General features: G+C 37.1%; 1 protein-coding gene across 1 annotated transcript in view; it reads right to left on the reverse strand.

Annotated features, from left to right (window-relative positions):
- Positions 1 to 260: 260 nt before the first annotated feature.
- Positions 261 to 25,779, reverse strand: part of LOC133322267 (putative phosphatidate phosphatase) — a 72,592-nt gene continuing 47,073 nt past the window's right edge. The window contains exons 2-6 of the mRNA XM_061531314.1: positions 24,549 to 24,700; positions 13,471 to 13,689; positions 882 to 1,061; positions 634 to 810; positions 261 to 337 (exon numbers count right to left, since the gene is read on the reverse strand). Coding sequence (XP_061387298.1) covers positions 266 to 337; positions 634 to 810; positions 882 to 1,061; positions 13,471 to 13,689; positions 24,549 to 24,700 — 800 coding nt within the window. The 3' untranslated portion in view covers positions 261 to 265. The remainder of the gene's footprint in view (positions 338 to 633; positions 811 to 881; positions 1,062 to 13,470; positions 13,690 to 24,548; positions 24,701 to 25,779) is intronic.

Raw genomic sequence — 25,779 nt, forward strand, 5'->3', positions numbered from 1 at the left:
CTACTTATAGAACTCCAAGATTTATCGGAAGGGTCTTGCTATAATCCTCAAGTTGTATACTTATACACAAAAAGTGATTATGTTTATATACGTAAATTTTCGGCGAAATACGGATAAAATAGAAGAAAAACCCTAAATTGTTTCCCTGAAATTTCTTGTCTTATGCCCTAAAATAAACACTTAAATTTTGCAATGATTTTTTAAAAAAACTTTATTTAATTAAGTGTCTTTTTTTGAGTAGAGAACATATTAAAAATTTATTCCCTCATTTCTTTTTAGGGTGAACAGTGGGCCAAACGGTGTTCCAATTAAACCAATTTTCCGGCACCAAGAAAGTCTAAAAAATTAAGGGGTGAATAAATATGATAAGATCAAAAAACAGAATTGGCAAAGGAAAATGTTGTAACTAAGAAGCATATTTTTAGTACAGTGGATTTAAAAACAAAACATCGAACCTCAAATTAAAGTCAAGAAGAAGAAAGTCATGGCTATAAAAGACCAGGTTAACTTAGATCAAAAAGAGGTCATAAATATAAAAACGAATGGTGCAAGAAGGTTACTAAGAAAAAATCGGCATGCATTTAAAGCTAAGAAAATAAACAAAAAAAAATTGAAAATAAAATCACAACTTACCACCACAATGGCTGTAATAGCTCCAACCAATGAACCACCCAAAACATCAGACCAGTGATGTTTGTAATCGGAAACACGACTCAAGGCCGTGTACCAGGCCAACATAATACCCACAAATTGTAAAAAGTGGCGAATCAATTTCGAGCCACGCCATGTCATGCGACATTGTAAATAGATCTGAAAACACAACATTTGGAAATATTTCAATATTTTGAATCAGAATTAAGATTGCATGTTGCTGAACTTACCGCCAAGTAAACCATGCCATAGAAGGTAAAACTCGAATGTCCACTGGGAAAGGAAAGTGAAACTTCTTTTAACATACGTTCGGTGGAACCAACTCCGGCACAACGGAAGTCTGTTATATATCTGCCCTGATTTATGGGATCGGCACATGTTGTTCCATCGGGCATTATTGGTTGGCAGACCTGCAAGAGGGGAACAAGGGAAATATTTAGTAAAAATATCAAATAAGAATTTTCTAAAGCATATGATTAGAAGGAAGACGAAGTAAATAACTTAGGACAGCCCTTAGCGATGAATGGATGAAAATTTATACAGACGAGTTCTGAAGGCGTAAGCTTCCTATAAGCCTTGTTCGTACAGAGGAGATGAAGGCAGTGAGTATTTTCAGACGAACTGAAGAAGAGTCTCTATAAGAGCTAAAGGGAGTTTTTTAGACAAGGAGTCTCTATAGACGAGACCTGGGGCGAGTTTCTATAGAAGATATGAAGGGAGGGAGTCTCAAAGAAAGAGGAAAACAGAACTTGAACACACCTTTTTAAACCAGCCGAAGAAGGTGGTCTTTATTGACAAAAGGAAGAAATTAGTCTTTATAGACGAGGGGGAAGGAACCTTTATAAATGAGCAGGGGGCTTACGAAGTTAATCTTTATTGACGAGCTGAAGGGTGTCTCTACAGACGAGCTGAAGGGCGTCTCTACAGACGAGCTGAAGGGCGTCTCTACAGACGAGCTGAAGGGCGTCTCTACAGACGAGCTGAAGGGCGTCTCTACAGACGAGCTGAAGGGCGTCTCTATAGTCTAGCTGAAGGGCGTCTCCACAGACGAGCTGAAGGGAGTATTAATAGACGAACTGAAGGCTTGGAGTCTTTATGAACGAGCTGAAGTGAGCCCTTTTTGGACGAGCGGAAATTTTACCAACGAGTAAAACACCAAACCGAAGGCACATCCTCCTGTAGAGATAAAGAAGGAAACCTGGTGACAGATACAGACCGCGTGTTGAGGATCTGGAAGGAGCATTTCGAAAAGCTTCTAGTATCAAATAGTGGCGATGAAGAAGATACCCCAGAACCAATAAGAGATGATGGTATAGAGTGTATACCACCTAGCCAAGATGAGGTCATAAAAACAATTAATCGGCTCAAGAACAACAAAGCAGCAGGAGCCGATGGGTTACCAGCCGAACTATTCAAGTCTGGTGGCCAGATGCTGGTAAGGAGCATGCACCAGCTGATTAGCACCATTTGGCTAGATGAATGCATGCCCAGTGATTGGAACCTCAGCATCCTGTGTCCCGTGCACAAAAAAGGAACGATATGTGCCAACTATAGAGGAATAAGTCCCCTTCCCATCGCATATAAAGTGCTATCCAGTGTGCTATGTGAACGATTGAAGCCAATGGTCAATGACATCATCGGACCATACCAATGCGGTTTCAGACCTGGCAAATCCACCATTGACCAGATTTTCACTCTCCGCCAAATCCTGGAAAAGACCCACGAAAAACACATCGACACATACCACCTATTTGCCGACTATAAAGCTGCATATGACAGCCCTATCGGTTCAGAGGATTAATACGGCTATGCAGGATAACTTTAAGTGGCACAAGGTCAGCAGTTAAAGTAGGAAAGGACCTATCGGAGGCCTTCAATACCGAACGAGGATTCAGACAAGGTGACAGTTTGTCGTGTGATCTTTTTAACATCCTACTGGAAAAGGTCATACGAGACGCAAAGGTGAACAGAAATGGCACTCTGTACACCAAACAACACATGTTACTCGCCTACGCCGATGACATCGATATAATGGGTCGAACATTGCGAGCGGTAACAGCCACCTTTGAACAAATTGAAAAGGAATCTGCCGAAGTGGGTCTGGCAGTAAACGGCGAAAAGACCAAGCTGATGTTATCAACGCGCAAGACGTCCAGTAGACTCGGACCAGAACTACAGCTTCGATGTAGTTAAAGACTTTATATCTCTTGGTACCGCCATAAATAAAACAAATGACATCAGTTTTGAAATTCGGAGAAGGATTGTGATGGCCAACAGATGCTACTATTGTCTAAGTAAGCAGTTTAGAAACAAGCCACCTCCCGCCAGACTAAACTCACACTTTACAAGACGCTGATACTACCCGTGCTGTTATATGGATCTGAAGCATGGGTACTTGCACAAGCAGATGAGGCAGCTCTTGGGGTGTTTGAGAGAAAAATTCTCCGAAAGATCTACGGGCCGATCTGCGTCGACGGTGAATATCGGCGTCGAATGAACCACGAGCTCTACAATTTATACGCCGACATCGACATAGTCAGACGTATTGAGCTGCAGCGACTACGGTGGCTAGGCCATGTTGTGCGGATGAATGAAAATGCCCCAGCTCAAAAGGCATATAAAAATGAGCCTACTCATGGTTCCCGTAGAAGGGGAAGGCCACGAATTAGATGGAAAGACCAAGTAGAAAACAACATCTTGGAACGTGGTCTTCCAAATTGGTGGACTTGCGCACAAGACCGACGCGCTTGGAAATCTTTTTAATCTCGGCTTATGTAAGCTATTATAAGTAAGTAAGTAAGAGGACGTTTCTACATACAAGCTGAAGGGCGTCTTTAAAAAGGAGCTGAAGTTCGTATCTACAAAGGAGCAGAAGCACGTCTTTACAAACGAGTTGAAGGGCGTCCCTACAGACGTGCAGAAGAGCGTCTCTATAGAACTGAGCTGAAGGGAGTCTCTATATACAAGCTGAGGGGAGTTTCTATAGACCAGCTGAAGGGAGTCTTTATATAAGAACTAAAAGGAGTGTCTATAGACGAGCTTGAGACAGTCTTTATAGACGAACTGAAGACAGTCTTTATAGGCGAACTGAAGGAAGTATTTATAGATGAATTGAAGGGAGTCTTTATAGACTAACTGAAGGCTTGGAGTCTTTGTGGACGAAGTGGGTCTTCATTGTCAAGCAGAGGACGTTTCTACATACAAGCTGAGGGGTGTCTCTACAAAGGAGCTGAAGTTCGTATCAACAAAAGATCTGAAGGACGCCTTTACACACGAGCTGAATAGCGTCTCTACAGATGAGCAGAATGGCGTGCCTACAGACGTGCTGAAGGTCGACTCTACAAAGGAACTGAAAGGCGTCTCTACAGACGAGCTTAAGGGGATCTTTATAGACAATCTGAATGGGGATGAACGGAATCTCTATAGACGAGTTAAAGAATGGCGCCTGAATAAACGAGAATAGAGCAGGGAGCTTTTATGGACGAGCTAAAGACAAGGAATCTTTATGGATGGGCTAAACAACGGGAGACTTTATATAGAGAGCGTCTCTACAGACGAGCTTAAGGGGATCTTTATAGACAATCTGAATGGGGATGAAAGGAATCTCTATAGACGAGTTAAAGGATGGTGCCTGAATAAACGAGAATAGAGCAGGGAGCTTTTATGGACGAGCTAAAGACAAGGAATCTTTATGGATGGGCTAAACAATGGGAGACTTTATATAGAGATCGGAAGGTGGTCTGTGTGGACGAGCTGAATGGGAGAGAAGTTATTCGGATATTAAAAGTGTGAGTAGCAAGTAAAATCTTTAGTCGACCTGCAAGAGCGGAAGGAAGATTGAAAAGTATTTATAGAAAACGTGAAGGACAAGATGTTTATATATAGAGCCGGTAGACCAAGGAGCCTTTTTGAAGAACAAAAGTTCAGGGAGTATTTATAGAATAATTCAAAGGCTTTTATAGACATGTTAATATCCACAAGGTATATTTAGGTAAGCTGAAGGCCGAGGAAAATGCTCTTTGACTCTTAGTTGGCTTAGTCGTAGTCTTGAAGTTCTTAATAGACTCCCTAAGAAAACGGTTTTTTTCAGACGAGAGTCTATTTATTGAGCTGAAGAGAATATAAAGGGGCGTGAAGAAGTTATTAACTCTTCATTAACCATTGGAGGACTTGTGAATTTTTATAATCAAGCTGAAAGACACGATGTATGTATAACCGAATGGATGTTCATAGTGTGTTTTTTAGACAAGTACATATCAGGAATTGTTTGTAAACTTGCTGAAGTCTTTAATGCATTATCAATTAATACATTTCTATCGAATACCTTAACGAACCATACTAAAATCTTAGCTTATTCTGCTATGTGTTTTCAATATTTCCACACCTCTTCCTTTATCTTTGAAATTAAATCCAAACCCACTTGCCCACTTGGTAAATGTTAAATATTTTCATTTATTTATTAATTTTTTTTTTTGCATTTTGCATAATATATTCACCAATTTTTAAATGATTTTCATGCATTACACACGAAATATGCTGTAATCTGATAGATTTATTGAATTTTATTTTAAATGTTCAGCCGTGTTCAGTTGTCGGGTTATTTGGGCCAAGTGATTGACAGTAAATTGTGTGCAAATAATTGTTCAGACGAATGTGGCGATTAGCGTAATGCAATGAGTGAGTCCATTTAAATAAAAATATCTGCGATTAAATGTATTAAATTATAAATTAAAATATTTGCGTGATTATTGTAAATATTTCACTTGAATGGGCCAACGAGACCTGTCCGCATCAGATCGACTCTCAATCTCGTTGACATTTTGAACAAATGTTGTCGGTTTTGTTTTGCGTTTTTTTCGTTTCTTGTCCTTTTGTATTTGATTTATTGAAATTGAATTATAAAAAAATCCTAAATTGAGAAAAGAAATAAATGTGACAATAAATTCCAACTCTGCTGCGGCAGCTATGCCGCAATGTCCAGTAATTTAATGCTAAATTATGTAAAATAATCGCAACGAAAATGTTTGAAATAAATCGTTTGGGGTTTTTTGTTTTTTTTTCGGAGGTGGTGTTTGCTATTCGCAGTTAGAGGTTTCACATTTCATTTGGGTAAATGTTGGACAATCAGCAGGTGTGATTTTTGTACACACACACACACACCAAATTGTTGGACGGACGAGCGGACACTTTGAATGGACAAAGGCAAATACCTGTATTCATGGTTTCACTCCTCCCCCTCTATAAAACAGAGATAATTTTCTTTCCATTAAACCAAATGGTGGTTGTTTCGTTGCTGTTCCTTCTTTTGATCTTTAGTGGAATTGTGCAATGCTACTGTTTCCTTTAACTGATAATTAAAATGTACATATTTTCATTACACATTAAGAGGTATCAAGTGGGAATTCAGGAAATTTGTCCAAATAAATACAGAGGCTTATCCTCATAAGGTGTAGGTCTGGTCCACTAAAACTCATTCCCGTTTATTTGTCTGGGACTGCGTCTACAATATTGATAAACTAAAGAAGTTTGGAAAATATAAATGAATTTTGGGATCGTTTATAAACATGCAGCGCCACTTCACCTTTAGACCACCAAATATCGCCCGATCACTCCTTGCTTGCCGCTTAAGACTCCATAGCCTTCATGACGTTTATAGCCTGGCCTTAAGTTGACAAGCTGGGCTAAAATGAATATCTGGACTTTAGTTCGGAACGCCAAAACATTATTTCTCGGTGTCAGTCTACAGAGGATTAATTTAATTCCCCCAGCTTTTAGTTCGCATGCAATTACAGTTCATCTGTAAACCATCCCTGACCTTAGGGTCAACTATAAAGGCTCTTTAGCTTATTTTAATTAGTCTATAAGAGGAGTCAAGTTGGAATTCGGGAAATTTATATTGTAAGAAAACTAGAGACACTTAATGCCACGAGGAATCAGCTCTGGTCCACTTAAAATAATCTCTCTTTGTATTGGATAAATACATCTTCTGGAACTTCAATGACTATGTCGATGGACTATAGAAGTTTGGGAAATATAAATAAATTTTGGGATCGCTTGGAACCGTTAGACCATCAAATATCGCTCGCTTATTTTTTGCTTGCCATTTAAGACTCCCTAGCTTTCAGGTCGTCTATGGCCAAGTCTTAAGTTGACAACTGGGCTAAAATTAATATCTGGACTGTAGTTTGCAAGACCAAAATATTTTTTAGTCTTGGGAGAATTTATTAGGGTATAATATATTCTCCCAAGACAACTATGTTGTCAGGGTATTATAGCTTTGTGCAGCCCCAAGAGTTTGTAAATATTGTATACCGATCGTAAATAAGTATACCGATCGTCATATCTCGACTAGCTGAGTTGATCTAGACATGTGTGTCCGTCCGTCCGTCTGTCCATTATAATTTGTAAACACGATACAGGCCACAGTTATGGATCAATCTTCACGAACTTTTGCATGTGGGATGGGTTCTGGCTAATGAAGACCCCTATTGTTTCTGGTAAAGATCGGTTAATATTTAGGGGATGAAATGGACCAAATACTAAATTATGGCCCAAACATCGCGAATTTTTAAATGAGGAAGGGGATCTGGCCAAAGAATAAGCATGCCTGTTTTAATAAAGATCGGTCAATATTTAGCGGGTCAAATGGACCCTGACTTTTGTGTAAAAATTACAAAAGTAGGATTTTATGGCGTATATATTTACTCCTAAAGGACATAGACCCGAGAATTTGATAGTATGTCCAAGAGGAGTGACTGACCTTTAAATTGATACTATTTATATTGTCGTATGTGGGAGTTACACTTAAATATTTACAGGTGCTTACGTATTCAGATATTATTTAGTAACCCATTACCACACTAAAGGGCGGAAGTATAACGCTTATCGAAATTTGAAATTTTCCATGGGGTTCCAGTTATGGTCAAGGACAGCGCTTATAATTTTCGGTGATGATCAGATAATATTTTTGGGATGAAGTGGACCGAAAACTTAATTTTGTGCAATTTTTCGAATCGATCTATAGGGCACAGTTATAAGCCGATCATCACCATACAACCCACGCTGAAGTTAATCTGGACAAGTAATAAGAAGGGTTGTACTGAATATAATAATATTCGGAAAATATGTCAGTGTATGGAAGATGTGCTATTGACCTCTACACGGGCAAGAGGGTGCAAATGTCACGAAATATTTCCCAGGCTCGGAATACACTTCCTTAGAAAGTTAGAACTCCGTCGTTGTTGTTTAGGGTATCGTATGGTCGGCCCGTCCGACTATAATGCTCCGCTCACTGGTTAAAATTTAGAACTCCAGCCTTGTCTATAAACCTGCCCTGACCTTCGAGTCAACTATAATAACTGCCTGGCTTCAGATCTTGAGAACATAATTCAAATCGACTCTTAAACCTTCTCATGAAGTCATCATAAAGATTTTCTTACATTCAAACAAAGCTCACTGAACATCAAATCGCATAGAAAGACTTTCTGTCCGTTATTTCTTCTTAAGGGACCCCCATTCTCTGTTTCAAAAAATTTAATTTTGTGTCATGATCTAATTCGAACCTACACAAATTCAAAAATGTGCCCATAAAATGTGTGTCAACATCAAGCGATGGCTGAAGGGCTGCTCAAACTTTAAACGTGTTTTTCTCCAAACAGTGTTTTGGGGAATGGCGGGCAAGATAACTCAAAAACTACTAACCCAATCGATTCAAAATTTTTACACCATTCTCTGTGAGTGTATAGCTATCGTACGAACTAGGATAAAGCCAATCGGCGAAGATCTTCATGTCCCCTTAAACAAGTAAGGAAGTGTTAGTCAGTGTGGCCGACAGATGTATACCCTCAGTCTATGGTTTGCGAAGATCTTCGGAATTACACATGGGTTTTATTATTCGCTTATCATAGGTTTCGAATTTAATGTTGATCAAATCGGTTATTCAATTCGCCTCAAATTAAATTTACAATTAAATTTGCCCCTTTGTGGGGGAGGGCCGACGGATCTTACCTACGAACGTGATCTGTGCTTGGTAATAGGTTGTGTGGGGTAGGTACCAGAAGGAGTCGACTCATATACACCATTCTTGAACATATTCTAAATTTGCAAGGAATATTACGATGTGCAATGTTTGGATTAAATCGGTTACTCCCTTCGAGAGTTATCGAGCACACCAGCCGGCTAGACAGACTATGGGACACACATTTGTAAATCGACTAAAAATTTTCCGAAATCCAAATTGTCTGAGGGTATAAAAACTCGTTAAACTTCTCTATGAAAATATCCTGACTATAAGGGCTTCTTGACCTCAGACCTTAGTTCACAACTTAGTTCACATCGAATAAAAAACATTCCTGGACTTCAGGTCGACTAATCACATCGAATAAAAATATTCCTGAACTTCAGGTCGACTAAAAAGGCATTCGGGCCTTCAGCTCATCAATAAAGCCTCCAGGTTTGGTTATTAAGTGTCACTAGCATTCAACCGTCCTAAAAATACTTTCTGTACATTGTCTATAAAATTTCCTAGGCCTTTAAGTCGAGTTAAAAACTTCCCTTTGTAATAATTCCTCAGTAAACACTTCCTGGCATTCAGGTCTACTATGAACACTCTCTGGGCTTTAGCTCTAATAATACTCTATAGGGTTAAGTTCTATTAAAATTTTTACCTGGACTTCAGGTCGTCTTTATGACTGCCTTGTCTTTGGCTCATCAATAAACTCTTGCCGCCTTAGCTCTATAAATATCAGTGCAGTTCCCCTAATCATCGACAAAGGCTCCCTTAAAATCGTTCTAAAGACTTCCATTGGATCGTTTATAAAGTCTCCCTTCAGTTCCTTTATAAAGACGCCCTCCACCTCGCCCGTAAATACTATCTTTATTTGTATATAATGAGTTCGTATATAATGGAAAATATTTTTTCCTGCAGCGTCCTTCAGCTCTTTAGAAATCCCCGTCATGAAGACGCCCAAGAGCTCGACCTTGACCCTCCAGATCGTCCTAATGACTTGAAATGTAAAGAATTTCTAAAACTAAAACTAAGACAAGGGGTCTCAGATCGCCTATAATGACTCCCTTCATTTCGTCTATAGAGACTCACTCCAGCTCGTCTATAGAAATTCCCTTTGGCTCGTCTATAATGACTCCCTTCAGTTGGCTCATAAAGACCGGTTTCCGCTCGTCTATAATGAGCCTATTCAGGTCGCCTACACACATTTTCTGCAATCAGCCCTAAAAAGTTATATATAGGCACCCTTCACCTCCCCTATAAAGGCTTTCTTGAGATCGTCTATAATGCCACCTACAGTTCACTTATAAAGAAGATCTCCCAATTGTTTATGAAAACTCCCCTCAGGTCGCCTGTAAAAACTTTCTTCAGGTTCTGTTTTATTTCTGCTCACCCATAAAGAAGTCCTTCAACTATCAACAATTACCATACCGCCTTCTCTCTTCACCGATCATCGTATATTACATTGTTAACATCTATGCAATAATGTTTAAATTCGAAACGAAGTTACGAAATTAAACGACGTAAAAACAAGAACAACAACACACATTTGAATAATGTTAAAGACATGTGTAACACACATGTAAATGGCCACATATCCTCTGTGTCTCTGTGATCTGATCCTTTTGGTCTTTACGTGTATCCGAACAAGTCGAAACTATGTTGCAGAATTTCGTTAACATTTTCACACTGTTCGGTTGCAATTGTGCGGTGGTCGATCGGTCGGTCGGTCAGTTTTAATCTTTTGGTAAGCCGCTTTGCCGAAATCCATTTCTATTGCCACAATTCCTCAGAAATTGGTGTGATTTTTTCGGTTTCGTTTTTTTTTGTTTGTTTGGTAGTGGCTGTAAATTGGTTGTGATTTTAACAAAATCATTATTAAGATTTATTTCGGTTTGTTCGCACCGACCACAATGTGTGTGCGAGAGTTGCAATTTGAGCCGGTTTCCTACAGCCATTGCTAGGGTGGGGGAATGGAATTCCTTTCAAATGGATGTCTAGTTGAATTGTATTTTGGATGCATTTATTCGGTGATTAGGTCCATAAATACTTTCGTTGTTTTGATTTTCATTTTGTGTTACCAGAAATTCGATTCGCTTTGTTTCTTTTGGGAGGATTAGTTGGAATTACAATCTCATGTGTGTGTGCGAGCTACATGGGTGGTTATTTGTCCAACACTTTTTGTTTTTGTCGTTTTACATCATTTGTAATATGTGATTTTATCCCCAAATGAAGAAGAAGAAGGGTCTCCATACAAAAGGACACATTTAATAGTCATCTATACAATAGACAGTTACATAATGATCGTCTATATAGAGGAGAAATCTTCTAGAGATTTTCTTCACTGTCTTCAGCTGCTAATAATAAAACAATGTTTTAAAACCTGCATGACTTCAGCTCAATGTATACAGACAACTAGCCTAAAGACAGGTCGAGTTAAAAATGCGTTATTCAGTCTATAAAGGCACCCTCAGCTCCTCTATAGAGAAACCCCGCCTTCACTACGTCTATAAAGATCCTAATCTATAAAAACGCTCTTCTATATAGAAGAGAGATCCTCTAGAATTTTTTTTTTCACTGTCTTCACCTGCTAATAATAAAACAATGTTTTAAAACGTCCATGACTTCAGCTCAATGTAAACAGACAACTAGCCTAAAGACAGGTCGAGTTAAAAATTCGTTCTTCAGTCTATAAAGGCACCCTCAGCTCCTCTATAGAGAAACCCCGCCTTCACTACATCTATAAATATGCTAATCTTCAGAGCTCGTCTATAACGAAGCCCATCAAATCGGCTGTAAAGATGCCCTTCAACCCGTCTATAGAGACTCCCTTCAGCTCCGTCTATAGAGACTCCCTTCAGCTCGTCTATAGAGACTCCCTTCAGCTCGTCTATAGAGACTCCCTTCAGCTCGTCTATAGAGACTCCCTTCAGCTCGTCTAAAGAGACTCCCTTCAGCTTGTCTATAGAGACTCCCTTCAGCTCGTCTATAGAGACTCCCTTCAGCTCGTCTATAGAGACTCCCTTCAGCTCGTCTATAGAGACTCCCTTCAGCTCGTCTATAGAGACTCCCTTCAGCTCGTCTATAGAGACTCCCTTCAGCTCGTCTATAGAGACTCCCTTCAGCTCGTCTATAGAGACTCCCTTCAGCTCGTCTATAGAGACTCCCTTCAGCTCGTCTATAGAGACTCCCTTCAGCTCGTCTATAGAGACTCCCTTCAGCTCGTCTATAGAGACTCCCTTCAGCTCGTCTATAGAGACTCCCTTCAGCTCGTCTATAGAGACTCCCTTCAGCTCGTCTATAGAGACTCCCTTCAGCTCGTCTATAGAGACTCCCTTCAGCTCGTCTATAGAGACTCCCTTCAGCTCGTCTATATAGAGACTCCCTTCAGCTCGTCTATAGAGACTCCCTTCAGCTCGTCTATATAGAGACTCCCTTCAGCTCGTCTATAGAGACTCCCTTCAGCTCGTCTATATAGAGACTCCCTTCAGCTCGTCTATAGAGACTCCCTTCAGCTCGTCTATATAGAGACTCCCTTCAGCTCGTCTATAGAGACTCCCTTCAGCTCGTCTATATAGAGACTCCCTTCAGCTCGTCTATAGAGACTCCTTTTAGATCATCTGTAAAGACGCCTTTTTGTTCGTCTGTATTCATTACAAAAAATAAATCTCTCCATTCTTAAAATTTTTGTTGCGCGGTGTATTATTCCTGACCTTGAAAATATTCACATACCACTTCTTCATATTTTTAATACTTTGTAATTTTAATAACCCATTAAATGTTGGTGCCGACAAATGAAGCATCTTGAAAACTCAAAACATATGCAAAAGTCTTATTTGGATTTTTTGTCATTGTCGCCAAAGCAGAAAACAAAAATCCAGTTCTAATTAGGGGTAAAGGAACTCATAAAATAATAAAAACAAAATCGAATGGCTGATTTTCATTTAAAAAGAGGGGGAATACCATTCATTCAGTACTCACGTTCTTGACACAACAAATGTTGGGAGAATTTTGAACCCTTCTCCTCATTTTAATGACGGTGAAGTGCTTGTCGGGGAAAAATAATTGGAATAACCAAAAAATTGAAATGAAAACAAAAATAAAATATATAAAAAAACAGCTGGCGTCTGGATAAATAGACACAATGGGAATTCCTCCCCCTTATATTGGCTGAGTGTGCGGTATGGTACTCAACTTCAGAATAAACAAAGATGAAACAAAAACAACAACAAAACTGAAATTAAATTACTTGCAGCACCAAACAAGTGTGGCACATTGTATCACAGAGAAGTAAAAAAGAAAAAAACTCCATTGCTAAATGACTTTGGAAATTTTGGATAATAAAATTCGTTGCTATGAATTTTTATTATTACACAATGTATTGCTTTTAGTGTTGGATTTTTTTGGTTAGCCAATGTGTAACATTCAAAATTTCCAAGCCATTAGAATAAGTGGGAACATGTACATAAACTTCGAGTGACAATTGCTTGTCGTCCATTGAAATATTAACTTTGATGTTCGTTCTTTTTTCGGAATTCTCTCCCTCTTCCCTTGTAACTCTTACCATAAAGATGAAATTAAATTCTTCTGTTCTTTTCGTTTTTGACAGACCCATAAACTTCAACACCACAAAATATAGCCATTATTCTGAAAACCAACAACGAAATCTGCCAGACATGTGTTTGTTCAAACAGCCACAAAATAAGTGGCTGTTCTAAGTTTTTAGAAACTTTGTTGTGGGAAAAAAACTATTTCTGAAAGACATTCTCCAAAAATGTCCCAGAATGATTTAGAATTTTCCTCAAATTACTTACCGCAAAGAAATGTGGCCTCAAACGTCCAATCGAGTATTTGGCAATATCTGTGGTCATTTGGCAGACACCAGCACCAAATCCGAAGATACCAATTTTCTTATAGCATTGCACCAACCATTCGGGTATTTCATAGCCCATAAACACATAACGTCGGCCAGTGTTATTACCATTTGAGATTTTCTCTTGATGGCGAGATTGTATAATTTCCACAATAAGAATCTGAAATGATAAATGAAGGAGAGAATTTTTGAAATATTAATATTTTATGAAGGTTGGGCTAGAACACTTCAAATAATAAAGGTTTATATAAATTCTATAGTTTTTCTATATAAAAAAGATCTCCTGATGGTCTTCTATGCATAGGACGGACATATGTAGAACGTCTTCTGATAGTCGAATCTTCTGAGGATTTTTAATGTATAATAGAGTTGTACAGTACACGAACGAACTAGTTCCAATGAACGATTCACTAAAAAGAGTGATTGAACTATGTCTTACAAAGCCGTTCTTTTTAGTTCATTAAAAGAGTAGTTCAAATTTGAGCTTTTTACTGATCTAGTTCGATTTGGTCTAAATGAAAGCGACGTAGATCGCGTTTTATTTTGCATGTGATATTAACAGCTTTTTCATTCAGTTGGCAAACCAAAAACGTTGTTTTATTTGTTCAGTATTTTTATGATTAAAATCAAGTAATTTTTAAATTCTTCGGAAACTTTTCATTAAAAATCCACGCTTTATATGTCCATAAGTGTTTCTGAAACATTCATTAAGAATCCACGCCATATAGGTCAATTAATTCTTCTGAAACTTATCATTCCAAAAAATGTTTATTCACAGAACATACTCTTCTAAGAAAGCAAACTATCAACTGAACTATTCGAAGAGCGATGAACTATTAAAAGAACGATCGAACTAAAATTACAACGGAATAAAAGAGCCATATCGCGAAGTATTGAACAAGAAGACCGACCTAGTTCACTCAAAAGAGCTGAGCTAAAAGGAGTGATCAGCTAACTGAATAAGATAGAACATCTCTTATGTATCAATCTTTTTAGACATATTGATACTCTTCAATAGACAGATAACAAACTGAGAATCATCTATTGATTGAATACCTTCTGAGCGTATACATAGAATTCCACCTGAGACTAGTCTATATGGAACAAATTCAATAGGTATTCTATAGTTATTCTCCTCTTAGCGGTCTTCTTAAATATTCTTTTAATACGATATCAAAATTTAATCCGAATTTCTTTATCAACAATTTTCACGCTAGTAAAATTAATCAAAAAAAAAATATTTTTATTAATAAATGTATTCTTCTCATTTTTATTAATAAAGGCTCTTCTCATTTTTATTAATAAAGGCCTTCCTCCATCAGCTCGTCTTTGAAGAATTCCTGCTTCCGCTCGTCTATAAATACTATATGCCTTCAAGCAAGCTCCCTTCCGCTGGTCTGTAAAGACTTCATTCAAGTTGTCTATAGCGATTCCCTTCAGATGGTCTATAGAGACTCCCTTTAGCTCGTATGTAGAACTCCCGGTCTTCAGGCTGGTCTATTGGGACTCCCAGTCATAAGACTGGTCTATAGGGACTTCCAGTCATAAGACTGGTCTAAAGGGACTCCCCGTCTTTAAGCTGGGATATAAAGTGACTCCATTCAGCTTATCTATGAAGACTCTCTAAAGCTGGCATATCGAGACTTTTTCAGCTCGTCTATACAGGTTGCCTTCAGTACAACTATATATACTCCCTTCAGCTCGTCTATAGAGAGACAATAGATACTCAGCTCATCAATATATACTTCATTCAGCTCGTCTATGGAGATTCCTTTCCGCTCGTCTTTAGACATTCCATATAGATAGACCTTCATCTATAATGATTCCCTTCAGCTCGTCCGTAAAGACTCCCAACTTTCAGGCTTGTCTATAGAAACTCACTTCAGCTCTTGACGGTCTTTTGAAAACCATTTTTATTTTATAAATAAAAGAGTTCAATGCCTTCTAAAGGGACTTGGGACTCAAAGACTCACATATCGAGTCTGAAAATCCTCACTTATAGAGTCATTTAAATAAGATATTTTAATATTCTACCATGAGTCCGCCTATAGAGACTCTCTAACTTTAGGCTGATCTATTGATACTTCCTGCCTTCAAGTTTGTCTATAAAGACACCGTTCAGCTCGTCTGCAAATGCTTGTATGTAAAGACGCCCATCTGTAGAGATGTTCATCAACCCGTCTGCAGAGACGCCCTTCAGGCTTCCTTCAGCTATGGAGACTCCCTTCCGCTCCTCAGGTTTTATAAAAAACCCCTTCGTCTATATTATTTTGTTCTATTACTAAATAATTTTTCCAAGCCTGTGCCTGACTAACTTCAGATTTTTTAAATATTTGACGAGCACATGCATGTTATAATTAAAAATAATTGTGATTGCATAGTCAAATTGTAATTTAACTTCTTAAAAGAGTAATATTTAATGAAAGGGTAAGTCAAGTTATCATCTTCAACTGCATACTTTTGTAGGCAATTGAAACCCATTATCCACTTTTTGGTTAACTCCTACCGAATTCAACAAAGTCATTACTCAAAAATTAAAAATAAATGAGCTGGCAATCCAAAAAAGTCAAAAACGACATACTCATTTTCACAACATATAATTATTAATTAAAATTAGAATAAAAAGTTAAAATAACACTCCACTCCACATTTTGTTGGTGGTTATCTAGAGCAGTAGCAGCAGCTCCACTATCAATTACAGCTGGCCGCTTAAACAAAAGGTGGCTGAATGCGATAGCCATGCAAGCTGCAGGTCGGTCATAAACCAAACGTGGAGATATCTAAAGGAATGCAATGACTTTGAAATGCACTTTAGTTTACGAAAAACATGAAACAACAACAAATGCAAGTAATTGTTTACTCGCCACTAATGAATTGAGACAGATAGTCTGTCTTAATTTGACATATTCGTTCGTATTCAAATCCTGGTGTATGCGATATGTGACGCAATGTGTGACACAAGTACGCAGAAGCAATTGTTTCGTTTATTTTATATAAACATTTTTGTTGTTGCTGTCGTTTTTTTCGTTCGTTTACTTTATAAGTCATGACCTTTTCCATATATTGAAGGCTAGTTGTTTTTGTTTTTCCACGCTGCAATTGAAATTGTTGTATTTAGAATATGACAATCATTAAGGATGGTTTGTATGTAAGTTGGAGGAATTGTTGTTATTGTGTTTGGTTTTGTTTCATTTGTGGCTTCTAATTATAAAAGTGATACTTGAGGTACCTTAAGGCACTTTATCGACCCCCTTGTTAGATCCATACTCCACAAGAAGCCTTGTGACATTCACTCGCCACATTGTTGGGCATGGCAATCAAATGTGCTGACAAACATATGCTTTAGCAGTTGCCGACAGTTGTTACAACACTCGTTTAGTCGTTGTGGTAGTGGTGGAAAAGGACAGTTGTTTTTGGACGAAAAAAAGGACGAGTTGTTTATTTTAACAATTCGAAAAAAGTTCGTAATTATATGTCAATTTTAAGGACACGTGGGGCACGTAAAAATGTTTAAGAAACGAAAAACATTTTAAAGGAGAAATTTTCGTACGGACCGAAATGTGATACAACATTGGGTATATACAAGTATTACAACACTGACTCGGTACCAGTCGTTCTAGACTGATATCAGTATACTATAAAATCCTGGCTTGTAGAAAATTTTCCACAAATATTGATACTCATATATATTGATCCTATAATTCCCATTAACAAATGTTCTGTAATGATTTTGGTTGTATGTGTACAATATCTAGATGATCGGATAGGCGTAACATGTTTGAGGATCTACTACTCGTACGGATCGTCTACAGAAACTGTCAACTTTCAGGCTGTTCTAAATACTCAATTTATAAAGACTACCATCAGATACGTTATTCAGCTCACCTGCAGAGACTCACTTTACCTCGTCTATAGAGACTCACTTCAGCTCGTCTATAAAGATCCCCTCCCAGCTTGCATATTGACCTTACTTTTAAAATTTGTGAATCCCTGGCTGAATTTTTAATTCCATTTTCATGACGGCTAAACAATTTTTGACGAAACGGCTGAAGCTAGAATCTTGAAATTTTGGGTGAGGGTCACTCTTGGCCCAAATGTCAGAGATAAGGCTGGGTTTTTGGAAATTCGTACTAGAACTGTACGAAAAGTACTAATTCTATACTAATAAAAGAGTAACGATTATTGATTTAACGATTCATCAACGCCCAGACGAAACGGCTGAAGCTAGAATCTTGAAATTTTGGGTGAGGGTGACTCTGGTCCAAAGGTGACAGATAATGCTGGGTTTTTGGAAATTCATACTAGAACGGTACGAAAAGTACTAAATGTATTTGGCGAACCGATGGAGCTAGAACTCTGAAATTTGGGTTGGTGGTCGTTGACTGACTGCAGGATAGATGTACTAAAGGGTTTTTGGAAATTCGAACTATAACTATCCGAAAAGTACGAAAATGTACTAAATTTGGTACAATTTCGTAGCATGTGAATGGACTGAGCTAAAAACTTGAAATTTGGAATGTAAAATAACGTTGAGAAGTAGGGTCGATAGGAGGGGGGTTGGGAAAGCGTGTACTCATGTGTACGAAAAATACTATATGGTACTATATTTGGTACAAATTTGATTTGGAGGTACAAATCGAGCTGGGATCCTGAAAATTGAAATTAACATTACCGTCGGAGTGTAGGATTGGGATATGTACGTAGTTTTGGAAATTTTTACTTATGTGTACAAAAATACTAAATCGTACTATAATTGGTAAAATTTGGATTTGGGTGAAGCGATAGAACTGGAACAATAAAGTTTGGAGTTAGGATCATTGTAGGGATGTAGGATTAGGGTCAGGATGAACCAATAGAGCTAAAATCATGAAATTTGGAGTCTGGATCATTGTTGAGGTGTAAGATTGAAATATGTAGGAAATTTTAGAAATTTGTACTAATGTGTACTAAATTTGGTACAATTTAAATTGTGGGTGAAGCGATAAAGTTTGAATCCTGAAATTTTGATTCAGGATCACTGTGGAGGTGTAGGATTGGAGTATGTAGGAAGATTTGGAAATTGGTACTAATGTGTACTAAAGTTGGTACAATTCGAATTGTGGGTGAACCGATAGAGTTGGAATCCTGAAATTTTGATTTAGGATCACTGTGGAGGTGTAGAATTAGGGTACGAAGAAAATTTTGGAAATTAGTACAAATATGTACTAAATTTAATACGATTTGAATTGTGGGTCAACCGATAGAGTTGGAATCCTAAAACTTGGTTTTAGGATCAGTGTGGGGGTATGATTGGGGTGTGTAGAATGTTTTAGAAATTCGTACTACTGTGTACTAAATTTGGTACAATTTAAATTGTGGGTGAACCGATAGAGTTGGAATCCTTAAACTTGGATTTAGTATCACTATGGGGTGAAGGTTTGGGTAAGCAGGAAGTTTTGGAAATTCGTACTACTGTGTACTAAATTTGGTACAATTTGTCAACCAATAAAGTTGGAATCCTGAAACTTGGATTTAGGAACACTGTGGGGTGTTGGTTTGGGCTAAGAAGGAGGTTTTGTAAAATCGTACTACTGTGTACTAAATTTGGTACAATTTAAACTATGGGTGAAGCGATAGAGTTGGAATCCTGAATCTTGGATTTAGTATCACTGTAGGGGTGTAGATTTGGGGTTAGAAGGAGGTTTTGGAAATTCGATCTATTGTGTACTAAATTTGGTACAATTTGAATTGTGGGTGAACCTATAAAACTTGTAATTAGGATCACTGTGGGGATGTAGGAAGTTTTGGAAAGTGGTACTACTGTGTACTAACTTTGGTTCAATTTGAATTGTGGGTCAACCGATAAAGTTGGAATCCTGAAACTTGGATTTAGGATGACTGTGGGGGTGTAGGAAGCTTTGGACATTGGAACAACTATTTACTAAATTTGCTACAATTTGAATTGTGGGTGAACCAATAGAGTTGGAATCCTGAAACTTGGAAATTCGTACTACTGAGGAAATTTTTACTTATGTGTTCTAAGTGGTACTAAATGTGATACAAATTTGATTTAAGTGAACCGATAGAATCCTGAAATTTGGAATTAAGATTGGAGTATGTGGGAAGTGTTGGAAATTCGTACTTATGATTGCTAAAGTAGGTAGTTATGGAAATTTATATTAATGTGCACTAACTGATACTCAATTCGGATTTGGGTGATTTTTTTTTCAAAATAAGTATAACAAGAGTACAAATGGTAAAAAATTGCACCTAATTTAGTATAGAGGTAGATTCCTGTTGGGTGTGTAGGAATGGGTGTGTAGGGTTGAGATACAGAGGTATATTTGATAACATACTATGGTACTAAATGCTTCTAAAATTTTAATAATGGTCGATATAGGGTGGTTTTAAATACAACCCACATTCTCTAACGAAGTAGCGGGTATATGCTAGTACATCCATATAAAGAATCCGTTTTTGGCATGTTTAAAGTCCTAGCCGATGTGTATTTTCTTATCCGATTTCGTAGAGCTATACGATATAAGGATCTCGACGAATTTTAGGTATATTTGAATTCAACCCTGATGGTAATAATTGGAATGCCGTGCTGATTTTTTAAGCCATATACATGAAATCTAATGAAATTATAATCGGGAGGTATATTTAAATTTGAATTGATACCCATACATTTTAATAGGATTCGTCCTTCGGCCAAATAAATGAGACGTGTAAAATTTTAGCTCATTGGAAATGTAAATTCAACTTGCATTACTAGTACTCCGAGGATGTTTGGTATTGCAAATTAAATATATCGGTCACGTTATTGTGTAGCCCCCACTAATATTCAGTATTTTAGGGATTTGAGACAGGTTTTCTAACCTGTAATTCGGCATTTTGGGTTCTCATGGTATATAACACTATATGTGGATTTTTGACACGTTTTTCAACCGAATTGGCTATAATTTCGAATATTTTATTCACACTACCAACATATATCAATACTGATTTTCTTTTTATTAAAGCCCCATATAACGGTAACCCCACTATTAGATGTTTTGAGAATTTCAATCATGTTTTCTCACATGAGTTTTCTCCTATCAACACCCATTATTTTTAGATATTTTGATTGTCACCCTCATAGTGGAGACTATAAAAAGTTCGGCCGAGTCGAACTTAACATCGGGTTTACTTGTTTATATTAAAATAGGTTACTGATTTGCTCCGTGTGTTGGGGTTGTCCCCATATAGGCGTATTCTACCGTAGTATGGGGGATATTCTTTACTGCAAATTGTATGTTTATACATCAAATATCCACAAATTCCAACACAACGTAATCAATATTGTCGTTATACGTCCGTATTTTGGTATGTTCTCTTTTATTTTGTCCTAAAAAATATTTCTCAATCTTCTAATTTCCCATGGTCTTGCCATTACCAACAATTAGTCCCTTTCGAAACACCGGGACAATATCCTACGAAAAAATAACAAACAATCGATAATTCGAACAGAAATGCCAAAGAACTGCAATTCCAAAAACAAAACAACAACAGCAGCAGCAAAAACAACAACATTGTTTGGAAAATGTTTAATGTTAAGAAAAACAAAAACAAATATTAAAAATAGTTTACGAGGTGTTGGGTGATACAATTGTCTTGTCTTCAAGAGGAGAACGAAAACGAAAAAACAAACGAACAATTGAAGAACAAATGGGTAATGGAATTCAAATTTGAACAGCAACTACAAATGTGGCAAATGCATGTAGATTATGTGAACGTGTTGGGCCAGCTGTAAAACAAAAGGGAAACCCAATTGCCGGGCGGGCATATGTTTTTTCCATTTCAGCTTGCTCCATTTCTACGTTTTCTTTCCCTCGATTGATTATCGCATGTCGGCGTTATCAAATGCTTCGTGTGGTGTCTTCTCAAGACATTAGCCAAACGAATTATTCGATGAAGTTAATAAAAAAAACCCACCCGGAGATATTTAATTTTTATGATTTTAATGCACCACAGTCACTTCCCGATTACCCTTCAATTGATGATTTGTGGAAATGCGGTTGTGGAAGAACTTCATTGAAAAAAGCCACAATGAAGATGCTGTGGACTTTTATTCATTTCGTAATCAAATTGAGTGTTTATGAATTTCAATTTCTTGGGAAGTTTCACCGCTCCCTTTTAAGGCCGCAAAAGACAAACAAAACAACCAAATGGGGGGAATTGGGTCAGTATTACGAAAAAATAATGCCATCATCCATATGTTTGCAATTCACCGCCACTTGCCGCACTTGAATGTAAATTTATTATTTTTAATTGAATTTTAACAAGTGCCGCCTCTCCTCACCCTCTCTTTTCGATTTACAAACATACATTGAGAATATATTTACAGCTTGAAAAATGTGATATTGCAGAGGAGTAGGAGAAGATGTGTAAATTATGAAGATTATTTTGAAAGTTTTCAATTCGCCCTCCTCCACCTCGATGTGCCTCTACAATTTAGCTGACACTTGCGTTAAGAATTTGTTGAAATTTGAAAGTGGATTCAATGAAATTCCATATCGATAACATCTGGCCATTGATATATAGTTGAATCGAATGATGGCTTCTATCTGTATGTTGTTGTGTAGCATGGTTTTGAAATAATGAAGAAAAAATATTTTTATTTACAAAATTGAGTTGTTTTCGTATTGAAAAAAAAAAAATAATAATAATAAAATCTACTTGCTGTTGATTCGACACTGATCTAAGGGGCAACATTAGGTAAAGTTATATAGAAGACATAGAAAAATTTACAAGGTCCGCTGCCCCAGAAGATTTGTAGAAGGACTTCTGTTCAAGGTTGACCTTTATAAAGGCCTTTGTCAATAAACTCCCTGAGAAAGTGCCTATATTCATAGAAGAACAACTGCTTCTATCCATAAAGGCCTGTAGAACGTATTCTGTACATTAAAAATGCAGAAGATCTCTAAGCTACTGAATACATTTCTATCCATCGAAGTCCATTAGAAGTTTACTCTAACTTTAGCAGGCTTTCTGTTCATAGAAGGTGGACATTTAAACTACAATTTAAGGTGGACATTTAAACTACAATTTAAACTACCACTAATAGTTCGGGACCGTCATAAATGGCGGTCGATACCATGGAACTTTGGGTAGGAAGATTTGACAACGAGTGAGAACAAAACAAGAGTCTATTCGGATAAAAAACGTGGGGATAACGTTATATGAGGTCTATCCTCAAATGTGGTTGATAATTTTTGGTGCGGAGATTTGCTATGGAATGAAAAATTGGCAAAGAATTTTTTCGACCAAAAATGTATCAAGTACAAAATGTCAGTCGGTGTCGCCGACAGATATATGTATATCTGAGTCTATAGTTTGCGGAGATCTTGGGAATTATATATTTTATCAAAGATATTTCAGATTTAATGTTGATCAAATCGATTATTCAATTCGCTTCGAATTACAAGTTTATAAAATGTGGGAGACGTTTAAAAACCAATACCAATTTTAGTGCCATTTAGTACTATATTCTCTTATAATATATATTTCCAATACTACCTTCATATCTCAACACTACGCACCAATTCTGACCGCAACATAAATCTAGTACTATACTAAATTTGGTATTATTTATTGCCATTTGTACTCTTGTAATACTTATTTCCAAAAAAATCGAAATTTAGTACCACTACCAATCGAAATCCAAATTAAGTACCAGTACTAACTGATATAAATTTCCATAACAACCTAACATGACTAAACACTTCCAAGCCCACCTCCTAATATCGACCCTACTTTTCAACATTGATTCGTATTCCAAATTTCAAATTTCACAAGCTACGAAATTATAACAAATTTAGTACGTTTTAGTACTTTTCGGATACATATAGTGCGAATTTGCAAAAACCCAGCCTTATCTAACATCTTTGGACTAAGAGTGACCCTCATTCAAAATTTCAAGATTCCAGCTTCAGCCGTTTCATCTGGGCGTTGATGAATTGTTAAGTCAGTCGGTCAATTATTTTACTCATTTATTAGTATAGATTGATCCTTGTGGGGGAGGTCTCAGGACTCGATCTAGGCTTGGTAAATATGCAAAGTTTAGTTCAAATCGGACATTCCATTTGCCTAATATTGGATTTATAAATATTGAAAACTTTGACAATTTGTGGGGGAGATACCAGAAGGATTGGTCTTCGAACTTGAACTATGTTTGGAAGAAATATTACGATGTGAAAATTTTGAATGAAACCAGCCGACCAGACAAACCGACAGACGAACGGGCATGGCACGGATTTGGTCCATATGAGGGTATAAACTTATTTCCAAATACTTTAGAAATATTTTTTAAGGAGTCAAAAAAAATATATTTTTGACAATATCATCGCTTTTAGAGAAACCATCAAAAATACCGAAATTTGGGGGTAGCCTTATATGGAGGCTACCAGAAAAATTTGACTTATATTTATAATTTTTAGTGGAGATATGTAGTACCCAATATAAACTAAATGTACCGAATTTCAACGACTTCGGTTGAAAAATGCGCTCAAGAATCCCAAAATATCGAAATTTGAGGGGTACCCTTATATGGGAGCTATGCCTAAACGTGGACCGATATAGTCCATCTTCGAACTTGACCTGCCTGCAGACAAAAAACTACTCTATGCTAAATTTTGGCGATCTATCTCAATTCGTTTAGAGGCTAGAGTGATTACAACAGACAGACATACAGACGGACAGACGCACATGGTTATACCGTCATAGAATTTTACGCTGATCAATAATATATATACTTTATAGGGTCGGAAATGATTATTTCGATGAGTTACAATCGGAAAAAACAAAATCAATATACCCTCCACACTAATAGAGGGCATAAAAAATAAAAATCACGGCATCTGGCATGTATACACAGATGACCTTACGCAAGTTCTTTTTGGAGGCCCATTTATTGGGATTACTTGCCAAATATACTACCCAACAGTTGTCCCCCTTTTTACAACAAAACGAATTAAAAACAAAATTTTAAGATTTACTTACCACAACAACAGGAAGCACCAAACCAATTAAATATAACAAGACATTATTGATTGTGGATTCTTTGAAGGGATGCATCAGCGATTCATCGTCACAAAAGAAACCGCGTTTGTACGGTTCGCCCCACAGGAAAAAGCACAAAATTGGGAAAAGAACTGTAACGATAATAAAAAAGAAAACACAAACACACACGCACATAAATAAAAATATAAACAAACAATTAACTTAAAGCAATTTTAAATATTTTGACAGCAGTATTAACTTTTGAAAAAACCACACACGCACACACACACATACCCAGATTTATTTAGTAGTATATAAAAGAACGGGAAATTGTTAAATCGTTTGTTTATAACATTAAAATTAAAGCAACAACAAAAAAATTAAAATACCAAAAAGCTTGTTTGGACTTCGTTGGTTGGAAATTAAGTCATAAAAATCTTCACTGATCAACTTCCTCAATCAACTAATTGGTCGGAATGGACTTTGTTGACTAAGGGGGTGAGGAATAAAACGTTTATGATATTGCCTTTGGATGTGTGGCCGAATTCCTCTACCCAAAAAACCGTCGATGAGATTTTTTATTGTTTTCAGAAATTCTGTTGATGCATTTTTCATGTAAATAAGGAAACCAACCTAGTTGAGTATGTGAATTAATTTTTTATAATAACCAGAACTGGCTGTTCGAATGATCGCAAAGAAAACAATTTGTTCTGCAGCTATTTTTACAAGCAGTTGAACGACACGAAAATCTTGACTTCTCAAAGGAAATGTTAATGCTTCGTTTGTTATTTTTTTCGTTACACATAAGTGCCGTTTTGAAAGGATCTCCACTTGTCGCCATATGGCATGGCATGACAAGTGTGTGCGTGTGTACGTGTCTCTAATTTCAAAGTGTTTCGAAATAGGATCTCTTCTCAAGCATTTTCATATTTCATGAGTGACAAATTTGAAACAAATAGAAAAAAATCAGCGGATGTTGAAAATTTATTTGTAATGAGGCGGCAAATTGTCTACGGCTGTCGTGTCTTTACGAATTTGGGATCCCTCATAAAGGGAACTAGAGAATTTTTTATTTAAAAAGTCAAAAATAATTAGAAGATCGTAGCATCATAATTGTTTAACAAGTTGAAGAAAGATTTTTTTATTTTTCCCACATCACGCGTGAGGAAGATTCAGGGATCTTTGAAAATTATTTTTTAAGGGACCACCAACAAAGGAGTCCAAGCTATAA

Source organism: Musca vetustissima, unplaced genomic scaffold, assembly GCF_032173495.1.
Source record: "Musca vetustissima isolate MV318-11 ecotype Yass unplaced genomic scaffold, APGP_CSIRO_Mvet_v1 utg40562, whole genome shotgun sequence".
Taxonomy (NCBI): domain Eukaryota; kingdom Metazoa; phylum Arthropoda; class Insecta; order Diptera; family Muscidae; genus Musca; species Musca vetustissima.